At 51.3% G+C, this 12,078-nt stretch overlaps 2 protein-coding genes across 2 annotated transcripts; both read left to right on the top strand.

Moving 5' to 3' along the window:
* Window positions 1–464: 464 nt before the first annotated feature.
* On the top strand, window positions 465–3,066 carry TEN1 (TEN1 subunit of CST complex). Its single transcript, XM_059828035.1, has 3 exons — window positions 465–553; window positions 676–833; window positions 2,160–3,066. Exons 1-3 carry the CDS (start codon window positions 468–470, stop codon window positions 2,294–2,296), a joined length of 381 nt encoding a protein of 126 aa, XP_059684018.1. The 5' UTR covers window positions 465–467; the 3' UTR covers window positions 2,297–3,066.
* Window positions 3,067–5,050: 1,984 nt separating this feature from the next.
* On the top strand, window positions 5,051–9,526 carry CDK3 (cyclin dependent kinase 3). The gene is made up of 7 exons (XM_059828034.1): window positions 5,051–5,178; window positions 6,134–6,211; window positions 6,655–6,775; window positions 7,299–7,469; window positions 7,900–8,001; window positions 8,800–9,003; window positions 9,401–9,526. Exons 1-7 carry the CDS (start codon window positions 5,051–5,053, stop codon window positions 9,524–9,526), a joined length of 930 nt encoding a protein of 309 aa, XP_059684017.1.
* Window positions 9,527–12,078: the final 2,552 nt, after the last annotated feature.

Raw genomic sequence — 12,078 nt, 5'->3', positions numbered from 1 at the left:
TGCCAGAATTTCTTATCCTGCAGGTTACGAACAGACTTGGGATCATACCTTAAATCTTGCTGCATGGTACCCCACCCCAGCAGCTGGGTCTATTCCTGCATCTCAGTCCCTCACACTTTCTGAACTTCTCAATCACCATTTTTCCCACTTGCTTAACCTTTCTCAACCCATCCATAGCCTGGGGGAGACCTGGAGGATCTGGTGGGGCTGCCTGTTGCTGTTCAGGCTGGATTGTGGTAGGGGAAGGTAGCCCCTCCTTATGCCAGGATGCCCAGGGCTTGGCACCTGCACTGAACTGCAAACAGGACTCAGCAGGGAAGCTATGAAGCTCCTGCAGCCCCCTGGATGGGGGACCCTGGGCAACAAAGGTGTTTTGGGGCAGTGTCACCTAATATCTGGATCAGGTACTGGGATGGCATGAACTCAGAGCTTTTGCTTTACTGCAGGCCCAGCGGCGGTTGTGTGAGATGCTGCCAAGTGCTGGTGTCTATTACTTCCCATGGGAGATCAACAGCTCTGTCCCAGATGGGGAGGTGCTGAGGACGTTTGGCAGGTGAGAAGGGTATCCTGGTCTCCTTGCAGGCCAGGCCTTGCCTTCGCTGGCTGACCCCCCTCCCTTTCTTTGTAATTGTTGTATCTCTGCACCGCTGAGCTCCTCAAATCGATCTTTCCCAGGTTATGCTGCTATGACCTGGCCCGGTCCGAAGCCATCCTCATTGCTCAGCACAGCTCAGCTCAGTACCGGGTCTATGTCGACACCAAGTTTGTAGAGCCATTCCAAGCCCAGCTGGGGTCTCGCTACATGGTCCTGGGAGAGGCTGAACACAGGGAAGGTAAATGCTCCAGGAACCAGTGTTCTTTGCTGCTGTTCATGGTTCACCAGCTCCTTCATGGCTCCCCAGGTGCACAGTGAGACAGTACTGAGGCTAGCGTTGGCCAAGGCAGGCTCATCTCATGCGGCTGCCTCCAGTCACATGAGCCTGTGATTTAAGGAGGAGCAGCCTGTCTCTCCCCTCAATGAGAAGAGGCACCCTTATGTTGGTGAAAATCTGGTGCTCTGGCACAGATTTTGTTAGAAACAAGAAGCGCCTCAGCAGCATCGCTGAGCTTGTGAAACCTGTGCTAAAGCCCTCTGGCATCATTGCCAGCCACCACATCGCCTTCGCTCCGAACATGGCTGATTGCAGCAATACCTCATTGTGAGCTGGCCGGGTTGGTCTTTGCCATCCTTGAAAGGCTCTAATTATATCCCTGCCCTCAGACACGGGGCGTGAGGAATGCAGGCAGGCTCTGTCACGCAGGGCACCCTGTTGTCCTTTCCTGGGGTGCCCTGAGCGTTACTCCAGCTGCATGGTGCTTTGCGTGGGGAGTTGATCTGGGCTGGGCCATGGGGTTGTGAAGCAAATCCCAAGTGTTTTCTTGGCCACACCTGATAACAAGCATTTGCATTTGTGCCATTGAAATCCTTGGTGGCATGTGGAATGCCACACTGCACGTGGCATCTAGTGAGTGTCCTGCTAAGCCTCTGCTGCAAAATTCCTTTAGAAAGACATGTTATTTTGGGTCATCACAGCTTAGGAGTGAGTTGTCCCTGTTTTGCAGGGGTGGAAGGGGAGCAGGCTGAGATGGTGGCTGTGTCACCAAGGTTTGGCCTCGTCTGTGCAGCTCTGTGGTACCATTTGAATGCCGCCAATGAACTGTTGGTTATAGTCAGCATCGAGCCTCTTCTAAGCCCAGCTTTGTTCTGTCCTCTTCTTGTCAGCACAGAGGCATTCAGAAATGAGCTTAGACCCATCCCTGATGCTTTTTAAACAGGGAAAATCAAACTTCATCCAGCCACGAAGTAGACATATGCTGCATGACAGGCACTGGCACTGACACGTCTGGTGCTCAGTGTTCCCTAGTGCAAGGAGAGCACAGTGTCAGTCACCAGCATTTTGTAGCCAACAGGGCAGAGGGAAAGCATGTCACTGAATTAACCTGCTCACGGGCCTGCTGCTCACGTCAGTGGAGGCACGTGTCCGGTCCGGTCTCCTGCAAGTTCTCAGGCTACGATTATTTGGCCAGCTGGAGCCATATGCTGACTGAGGGAACCTCTCTGCCTCCGAGCGGCTCCATCTGTTTTTCTTTCTACAGAAACTTCCTGTTTATATTCCCAGGTGAGGGTCCCGTGGTAAAGGCGCGAATATTGACCTGCGTGGAAGGGATGAATGTGCCCTTGCTGGAACAAGCCATACAGGAGCAGAGGAAATACTTCAGCGAGAGGCAGGAGCGAATGGGAAACAGCACGTCCTGACAGCAGCTCTGAGACCAGCCATACGCTGGTCCTTGCACTGCCATTTGCAACAAATATGTTAAAAGTAAATTTAGAAGGTGGGTTTGCAACATACTGTTTTTTGCTGTGGCAAATAGCAAAGTCAAGTCACTAAGCAGGGAAACACTTGAAGACTGTGAGTCAGTATGTGCCTGTGGGTTGTCCATTCATGCCAGGTGTCATCACTGAAAATAGCTTTGGGAAGCAGGTTTGGTTTTTGTTTAAAAGGGTGGTTAAGGAAAGGGAGTGCTTTGTTATATTGGTCCTTTTGTAATGCAAGGCTTGGAGACGTCAGAAGAAGAAGTCTCTGAATCTCAAGTTAAACAGCTCTCATGCACTGCCAAAGCGCAGCGGGTTACCGAGCTGTTGGCAGATTGGAGGTAAAGGGCATTAGCGCAAAGTTCGTTAGCCCTGTGTGGCTGCGGGTCCATGAGTGCATGCGTTCGGTTACTGTGACTCAGCTGCCACACAGGAGCATTCCTGGCAAAACACTCACATATCTGGACTGACTAACAAAGAAACAAGAAGAACAAAGAGTCACTATTTTCAGTAGAACCTGCCTCTTCAGGAGCTGGTGTCCACGGTGGGGGATTGACTTTAGCTCTAAAATAAATATTTGCAGTGCCCTCAGAACCACCACTTGACTTTCTTCCTTGACACAAGTAAGTGTAGGAGACCTTAAATCACTATTTTTTGAAGCATCTAAAGGTTTTGATTGATATTTTCCTAAATAAAGATGAAAAGAGAAGACAGCCTGTCTTTTATTGATTAAAAACCTCTTTCTTGCTAAGACAAATGCATTAGGCCCTGCAGAAACCCCATGGATGATGTAAGAACATTTAGCGATAAACAATTTTCCTCCTTCTCCTAAGTACTCGGCGTGTAAGGAAGTGCTTGGCTTTGAAAAAATTGCAAGAAGAGGAGATGAAGTTACATCAGAGACACTCTGGTTTAAGAAGATGGTGCCAGGCCCACCTAGCAGAATTAAACAGTCAACAAAGAAAATCACTAATGTGAGATGAGAATAAAATGTTACTGCAAGAGAGACAAGACTTTCCTGTGCTATAGGAATCCCTGGACCAGGAGTGAGCTGGGTCTGTGGTTTGTGGGGGAAGTTCAGCCACCTGCACCCTTTTCTGCTTTTTGCTCAGATGCTCTGGTGAAATGTTCAGAAAATAAGGACCGAAGCCATACAATGCACAGCAGCAGATCAAAATGCAACAGGTATTGGCAAAAAGTCCCCTGTTACCAGCAGGCTTGATCCAAGGGCCTGGAGGTGCCTCAGTAATTACAGTGCTTGCTATAATCTTTAATCATAGTTTAGCCTTATGTTTTTCTTCAGTTATGGAGACCCAAAAGCCCTGCCTCAGCACACTGTTCAGCTGAAGTCCAAAAACGTGATCTCAAGAGGCAAGATTTTAACCTGGTTTTGTAAGAGATAACGATGAGTCTGTCATGTTGTGTTTATGTTTACACCTCATCTCCTGTCTGTTCTCCTACCTTCCTCCCTGTGCTTAAATTTTATCCAAATGGCCAGGTTTGCTAGAGATGTTGGGAATATCCAAGGTGCCAGGACTTGGAATATACAAGATACCAGGACTGGAAATATCCAAAATACCAGGTTCCTACCAGCTTTATGAAAAAAACCCACAAACCTAACCAGCCAGGAAGAGGAGAGCAAATTTGGCAATGACTCCAGATGGAGACGTCAGTGCAAACTCAACCTTCACAAGCCACCAGAGAACCCACACAGGAGTTTGCCCTGGCCATATGGATCCCTCTTCAGCCACAGAGCAACCACGCTTTGGTTCTTTTCAAATTGGCAAAATCAGGATCAATTTAAAAAAGGTTTTGAGCTGGTGGCTCAGCAATGGGCTAAATCAGTCTATTTTAGGTCACCTAAAAGTTGGGGTCTACACTGTGGACCCCCACAGCCAGTGGGGTGCTGTGTCCTGCTGTGCCCATGCAGAGACATGGAGCCCACAAGCCCTCCAGAAGACAGTCCCTGTGGCTCTACCTTTCCCGGTGCCACGATGCATAATATTTTTTTAATCTTGTCTTCTGTCAGCTGTCATGTCAATGATTAATCCCGCCCCCCAAGGACATCTTCCAAAAGGCCGACCGAGTGGCGCAGCCCATGGTGGGGAGGGTCAAGGGACAATTGCACAAGACAAAACCAACCAAACAAAACAACAACAACAAAAAACCCCAAAAAACCCCAAACATTTCTGCTGTGTGTTTGACCTGAGTGTGTCCCAGGGAACCCTAATTATGCACCACATCCCCTTGACAACACGCACTGCACAAACGGAGCTGCAGAGCTTCCCTTGGCCCTGTGCAGTCCCTGCTGCCTTTCCCGCAGGCCCAAAGCACCTCTTTACATCCATTTTGCTCGATTTTTGCTTTAGCCAACACACTCCATAACCTTGGTCACAAGCAACTGGTCCCGGGCAGGTGGTGCACTGTGTGTTTGGCTCTTTGGGTCTGCCTGAAGACCCCCAGACACTCACCCCTGTGCCCAGGCAGCCCTGCCTGCCTGCAGCTGCCCCAGGTCAAGGCAGTTCCCTGTGCTGGGGGAGCAGCAAAGGGGGACCAAGACCCCGAAAGCAGCTCAGGGGACACACAGGGAGAGCAAACACCTTCTGCACATTAGGGGTTTTTTTTTTCCCCTTCTTTTTTTTCCCTCAGAAAGCAGTGCAGCCACCCCTGCTGCCATTGCAAGGCTGAGGCAGCGCCATGGAGGCCTTCCAGGAGGTGTTTCAGAAGGTGGAGAAGATCGGGGAGGGTACCTACGGCGTGGTGTACAAGGCTCGCAACAAGCGCACGGGGCAGCTGGTGGCCCTCAAGAAGATCCGCTTGGACTCGTGAGTGGGGCAAAGCCCCGGCCCTGGGTGCTGCCATGGCTCTGCCCAGCCCTGTGCCCACCTGGCCCGCCATGGTGCCAGGCCGGCTGCCTTCTCAGCGCAGCGGCAATAGGGTGCTGAGGCGAGAGGGGGGCGAGGAAGGCAAATGGCTCCTCTGGGGCTGGCAGTGCCATCTGCGGGGAGGCCGACAGCTGAGCCCAGCAGTGCCCCAGCCCCGCCATGGGAGTGATCAGCAGGCCCTTGAGCCCAGCCCAGTGTCCAAAATGGTGCGAGAGGCTCCACAAAGCCTGACATGAGGGAAAACAATGTCTCTATCAGCTCATGCAAGCAGCTAGGGCCTGGCCCGGTGCTACCTGGCCCTGGCACTACGGCCCAGGGCAGGGTGAAGTAGCCGCCATTTTGGGATGTGGCCTCTCCCTCAGGGGTGCGGTGCCGGGGCCTGGTGAGGCTCAGCCTCCTGGCAGGGCCACTTCCACCCCTCCAGGGTGGGGACTGAGCAGATAAAAGCTTATTACTGTTCCCCTGAGTCGGCCCTGGGGTTTCTCCACAATGAGGGGTGTCAGTGTGGACCAGGGGCCATGGTGGTGGGACTGCACCCCATGGCAGCCCCTCAGGATGGTGGAGGCGGCTCTTTCATCTCCCCCACCTCGAAAAAGTGCGGCTTGGGCATTTAAACCGTTGCTTCTCCAAATGTGCCCCCAGGTGCTCCCAAACAAGCTCTACCCCACAGCTTGCACTGTCACTCCCTTCCCTCTCCCCCACGGCTCCATTTCCCCCTGCCTCGCCCCAGCCCGCCCCACGCGCAACTCCATCCCAAACCCGGGGCGGCCGGTGTGAGAGACCCTCCCCTGGGCAGGCAGCGGGGTACAAGGGAAGGAAGAAGGGACACAGGACCCCGATGGGCTGCGGGATCCCGCTGAGGGACAGGGTGCCGTACAGCCCGTCTCTGCCGCAGGGAGACGGAGGGCGTCCCCAGCACCGCGATCCGAGAAATCTCACTGCTGAAGGAGCTGAAGCACCCCAACATAGTCAGGTGAGACCTGGATGAACCCTCCCCACCAGCATATTGATGAGCTCCTGCTCATCCCTGTGGGGAGCTCTGGGTACAGGCAGCAAGAGCGGCCTTCCAGTCCTTCCCTGACTGCACAGAAAGGGGCAAAATAAAGAGGAAAATGCAGGAATCATTTGCACTTCCCTGGTTTGCAGCAATAGCCCACAGCACTGCCACTTTACTCCAGCAACACAGGCTGGTCCAAGCTGCTGCTGCCCCATACCAGGTGCTGCTTTTACATCTGCCTCTCTCTGCTCCAAAGGACTCACAGAGCAGAGACATCTGTGGGAGGAGGGATGTTTGGGTATGCTTGGGTAAAGGTCTGGAGAAGGTCTTCACACACACTCTGTAAGAGACTAACACTCCTGCATAGCATGGATTTGCACACAAAGGTACTGAAGAGAGTGTTTGCACTTCTTTTGCAGGCTCCTGGATGTCATACACAGCCAGAAGAAGCTCTATCTGGTGTTTGAGTATCTGAATCAGGACCTGAAGAAATACATGGACTCATCCCAAACTGGAGAGCTTCCTTTAAGCTTGGTCAAGGTACAGTGTGGAAGGAGCACAGAGAGCCTGTGTCCTTGCTGCCTTCTGCTGGGCAGAGCCAGCACTGAGCTGCTCTTACCCAGACTGCATGTGGAAGAGATTCATCCTTGGCTGGAGGCATTCAACCTCTCAGATCTCAAACATTTCAGCTGGGAAAACCTTCTGGCACTGTTGCTGAGCACATTTGTTTCCCAGCTGTTTCCAGGCTCTTCAGCCCATCTCACTGCAGAACAAATTGCTGTTACGAGGACAACTGAGGGATCTATTGCTAATTGCCTTTGTACAGAGTAATGGATGGGTAGAAAGGACTGCCACTTCTTGGATTGGAGTCTCTCTGTCCCCATGTAGGGTGGGAGCAGTTTGTGTGCATCTCTGAGTAGTGGCCCGTAAGCCTAGTGTTGCCTTATAGCGAGGTCTTTGTTCCTATTCAGGTCTGTAGATGATCCCAAGTGTGTTGGTTCACATGATCCAGCCTTCAAAGTGGTTTCATTGTGGCCTTGTCTGAAATACCTTCTCTCCTTAGAACTACCTTTTCCAGCTGCTGCAGGGTGTGAGCTTCTGCCACTCGCACAGAGTCATCCACAGGGACTTGAAGCCACAGAACTTGCTCATTAACGAAGCAGGAGCAATCAAGCTGGCTGATTTTGGACTGGCAAGAGCTTTTGGAGTCCCCCTGCGCACATACACTCACGAGGTATTGTTGAGACTCCCTGCCACCTGAGAGTGGGGTACACAATCTGTTGTGGGTGAACAACAGCAGCATCACAAGTTACTCATCCATAGCTGAGGCACCGCTGTGCCCAGGCACATGCTCTTAACCTAACCCACAGCTAAGGGGTTACCTTAGGTCCCCACAAAGTGTGCTGACTGCTTCTATCCTAGCCTGCCTGCAAGCTGGGTTCCCACCTTCTCTACATAGGGTATATTTATTTGTTCCAGAGTGTCCTATTGAAGAATGATCTGTTAATCCCAATCTGGCTGTCACTAAGGTGCCTGTTAATTCAGCATAGCCTTGGCACACTCTGATTTGTACAGTTGCTGCATTACAGCTGAGAAGAGAGGACCCCATGCCTCTAGTTTCACCCAGGGAAACTAAACAAAGCTTGTTTGTTGTTCCTTAACAGGTGGTGACTCTGTGGTACCGAGCCCCTGAAATACTGCTGGGATGCAAATACTATTCGACTGCTGTGGACATCTGGAGCATTGGCTGCATCTTTGCAGAAATGGTAGAATGGGTTTAAATAGTCTCTTTAATGAGCAGGGAGGACGCAGCTGCAATGGGAAGTGGGGAAGGAGGGACAGGATGCAGAACATCTGTGATACTGTGGTCCAACCCTGTGCTGGGGTGTGTATTATGGCAAGTCCACCCTGAGGTTTAGCTGATCCTTAGCTGTGGGCTCAGAAGGAAATCTGCTACCTTCTGGGGCCTGGCAGAAGGCAAAGAAGCCTCTGTAGTCAGGCTGCAATTCCAGGTATGTGGGAATGTGATGCCTCTCTTTGCAGAAGGGGTAACTTCAGTCTTGTTGCTGCAGCATTTTGATCCTGGGAGGAGATGATTCTCTTGCAGATGTCCCCACAGTGGGCTGCAGAGAACTAGCACTCTCATAGCATAGCAGAGTGGATCTCCTAGGGATCCATACCCCGCTTTGAAGAGCTCTTGTTATCCCTGCAGTTGTAACAGCACTCTCCCCAGCTCCCAAAGCCCCGGAGCTGCAGATCAGCAGAGCCTGGGCAAATAGGTGGGGAGGGACCTAGCCTGCAAGAGTGGGTGTTAGGAAACTGGAGACAGAGGGATAAGGGACTGGCTGAAAGAGGACAGCCTCAGGGGAGCACAGATCCATGGAGAGGAGCTGGAGACAAGCAGACAGACACCCGTGACTTTCCAACCATTGCTTGGCAGAATTGCTGCATTGTAACTGCCCTGCTCTGTGGAGTTGTTTGCATCTGCCAGGACAAAGGGTTGCTTGCAGCAGGGAATAGGGCACACAGCTGAACTGGCCCTTTTTTTTTTTTTCCCCCCTCAGGTGACCAGGAAGGCCCTGTTTCCAGGGGACTCCGAGATCGACCAGCTTTTCCGGATCTTTCGCACCCTGGGCACTCCCACCGAGGTGACCTGGCCTGGGGTGACCCAGCTGCCTGACTTCAAGGGGGACTTTCCCCGCTGGGCAAGGAAGAAGATGAAGGAAATTGTTCCCAACTTAGATCAAGACGGTAGAGACTTACTAGTGGTGAGTGAGGGCTCAGAACAAGACCTGGGGACAGACAGGACCTTTTCAAACTGGGCAAAGAATAGGGATATTTGGGACTGATCTACCCAGAAATGCATTAGCTGGTCTAGCTCTAACGCTCATCTCTGCTCTTGCAGAAACACCGAATCATTGAATAGGGCTCAGTCCTGGCTCTGAGTGGGGCTGTCAGTGCAGGTTCCTCAAGGAAACCACTGCATCGAGGGTCAAGAAACCCCTCTAGTCTAATCCCCGTGGTGATTTCAGCTGTGGATTACTCCTGAAACCCAGAGAGGGGAAAAGGCAGGACCAACATCTGCATCTGGGCCCAGCCACGTGCAGGTGCAATTGATCATTTGTTTTTTAAAAGCCTAAATCTGCTGGGTTTTTCTCTTGGCAGCAACTGCTCCTGTATGACCCCAGCAGGCGCATCTCTGCCAAGGCAGCCCTTAGTCACCGGTACTTCTTCTGGAGAAGCCCTCGGAGCCCTGAAGAGCGACGTGTGCTGCAGAGACACTGCAGATGAGAAGACGCATCTCTCCCCGTGCACTTGCACCTCTGGGTAGCAGTGCAGGTCTGGTTTTGGGCACTTAGCAGGGGGCTGGCTGGAACCCAGGGTCTCACTTCTGAGCAGCCTGGAGAGGGACATTCTTGCATTTGGACACTCTCAGCCTGTTGCTGGGGGAAAGTTTGTCTGGGTTGCAGCTAGTAGAGCTGTTTTGAAGAGGTCAGGTGCAAAAGGGTGGGGGTATTTATCAGCATAAAACACTGAAATGTAGATGAGAGAGCATCTTTCAGAAGTTTGTCCTTGCATTAGTCAGGGAGCTAAGGTGACACACAGTGATTTCTGTTTCGCCAGCACTGGAGCAGCCCCAGGTCTGTCGGTGGCAGTTTCTGACACCAGGGCGTGCTGGAGCTCCACTTTGGGTAGGGGAGCGCTTCTCTGCTCAGCCCTTTGCTGCTGTTACTAAAGACTGGGCTTGTCAGCACTGGACAAGTCGTTTAACAGAGTTGACATTCTGCTGTTTCACAAGCTGAAGAGCGCTATCAGGTGTCTTAATTTGTGCCTTAGCTGGGACCAAGAAGCTGAAAGATCCAGTTAGCATAAAGCACGTGTTGCATTGTGGCTGGAACCAGTAACAGCTAAAACACTGGCTTTCCATCATGGATCCAGATGTACTGCTGTTTCCTTCACTTTATTGTCTTGGAAATGGTTTTGCTGTTCAAATGTTTGGAGAATTGTCACTAACTTTTGATGTGGTTTTGACATCTTCAATTTTTTTCTTTCAGTACCAAAAAAAAATAAAGGTTTGTAATTTGCTGAGAAACCTCGGTGTTTATTGTTTGGCGCGGCCCATCGGGCTAGTGACGCAGGACAGTCTGGCTGATCCCTTTTTCCACAGAGCTCTTCTCCTTTCATCATCTCCTGCACGCTTTCTTTCATCCCTTCCAGCCCAAATCCTTCGCAGGTGCAGAGATGAGCTCTCAATTCTGTTTTGGAACAAGGGGCTGACGGTTCTGCAGTCCAGTGCTGTCTCGGTATGGTAAGATGGGCTCTCTTTCTATCAGAGGTTACCACAAAAAGTTTAGAGTTATATTCTACTTATTTAAATTCTCCAAAGATTTTTAACTTAGGGAAGCCAAACTTCTGCACTCCTGTTTTTCAAGCATGTGCACACACACGTGCCCTCCTAATAACTGTGATCCTAAGAAGTGATTTCAGCACAACGTGACAGCTCTCCAAAGCTATCACATTCCTAGAGTTTCATGACAGATAAACAATGCACTAAAGGAGAGAGGCGGCCGCACACACATCTGTGGCACAAACCTCCCTCCCCACCTACTAGATACCAGAGAATTGGCACAGAGGAGAGAAACCCTTAGAGTCCCTCCTGAAAAAGCCCCTCTCAGCCCAAGACCTGCCTGTCTAAAGCCGAGCTCTGTTGTCCTTTGGCTTCCTCCATCATTCATTCCTTCTCCCCACCCAACAAAAGGCAGCGGGTGGCTCTGCTTAATTCCTGACATCAAAAAGACTTTTGTCATCTCTACTGTAGCAGCCGCACCTCCTGACAGATCCCCGACAGGGCAACCCTGGGACCTGTTGCTCACCTTCCTCCGGGCCCTGCCACACCGCCGGGCTGTACTCCCCCTGAAGGTTCAGAAGCCGCCAGGACCTGGGGAGTTCACTCACCTCTGCAATTTGCACAAATTGGGTTTTTGGGGCAGGTTGCTTTGCTTTTGAAGCTGTTGTTAGGAGTCATGCTGGAGTGGCTGCCTGGAAAAAGCTGCTCGTGTTCAGGAAGTGATGGTTGTCTGATTGAGCAGGGGAGAGCGGGCAGCTGGGCACACGCAGCAGCCTCAAGAGCTGTGTGGCAGGAAAATTGAAGCCTTGCTGTGCTCCTGCAGCATGTCATGGCCCCTGTATGGTAACACCCAGCTCACAGGGGCACGTTTCTGAGACATGGATGAATTCTGCTGTGGGAATCATTTCCCTGCCTTTGCATACATGTTTTAAAGTCAATTCTTTTTGTACAGACAGTGCTCTGTTGTTTGCTCTCTGCAAACAAATGCTCGTGTTGTACCAGGCAAACTGTTTGCAAAAGAGTTGTTTTCTTTTTAAAGAGACCTGCATTAAGAGATAAGTACCAAGGACATTCATCCAGTCCAGAAACATAAATAAAAATACTACAGCTCATCTAGCCTGACAAAATGAAGCAATAAGCTGAACTTCAAACATTTATGGCCCAACCCCACTGCCAGCAAAGGGAACCAACAACAGCTGTGTCAAAATGACCGCTCTGGGAAAGCCACGATGCAGCACCATCATCCCATATCCAAGAAGGGAGGAAAAGCACCAGCTGCCTCCTCCCGAGCGACTCACAACCCTGCCAGGCAGCTGGGCTCTGGGGAGGCCCCATGGCTGCGTGGTGCTTCCTACGGACACATCAAGAGGACATGAGGTGAGCTGCTTTCTGCAGATGACGACCACTTGATAGCAAAGAAAAGGATTTTTTAGTGGGTTGGGGTGTTTTTTTTTCGGAAACGAAAGGCAGACCAGCCTGCAAGGGAGACTGCTCA

The sequence above is a fragment of the Gavia stellata genome, chromosome 22 (genome assembly GCF_030936135.1).
Source record: "Gavia stellata isolate bGavSte3 chromosome 22, bGavSte3.hap2, whole genome shotgun sequence".
Taxonomy (NCBI): Eukaryota; Metazoa; Chordata; class Aves; order Gaviiformes; family Gaviidae; genus Gavia; species Gavia stellata.
The sequence above is the reverse complement of the archived record's forward strand: the minus strand, read 5'-3'. Positions and strand labels throughout refer to the sequence as shown.

Bases quoted from the DNA above. Each gene is read 5' to 3' on its own strand.
- TEN1 (XM_059828035.1), top strand. From the start codon at position 468: ATGCTGCCAAGTGCTGGTGTCTATTACTTCCCATGGGAGATCAACAGC. The intron at 554-675 runs GTGAGAAGGGTA...GATCTTTCCCAG, and splicing joins GTGCTGAGGACGTTTGGCAG to GTTATGCTGCTATGACCTGG. The intron at 834-2,159 runs GTAAATGCTCCA...TTATATTCCCAG, and splicing joins AGAGGCTGAACACAGGGAAG to GTGAGGGTCCCGTGGTAAAG.
- CDK3 (XM_059828034.1), top strand. From the start codon at position 5,051: ATGGAGGCCTTCCAGGAGGTGTTTCAGAAGGTGGAGAAGATCGGGGAG. The intron at 5,179-6,133 runs GTGAGTGGGGCA...TCTCTGCCGCAG, and splicing joins AAGAAGATCCGCTTGGACTC to GGAGACGGAGGGCGTCCCCA. The intron at 9,004-9,400 runs GTGAGTGAGGGC...TTCTCTTGGCAG, and splicing joins ACGGTAGAGACTTACTAGTG to CAACTGCTCCTGTATGACCC.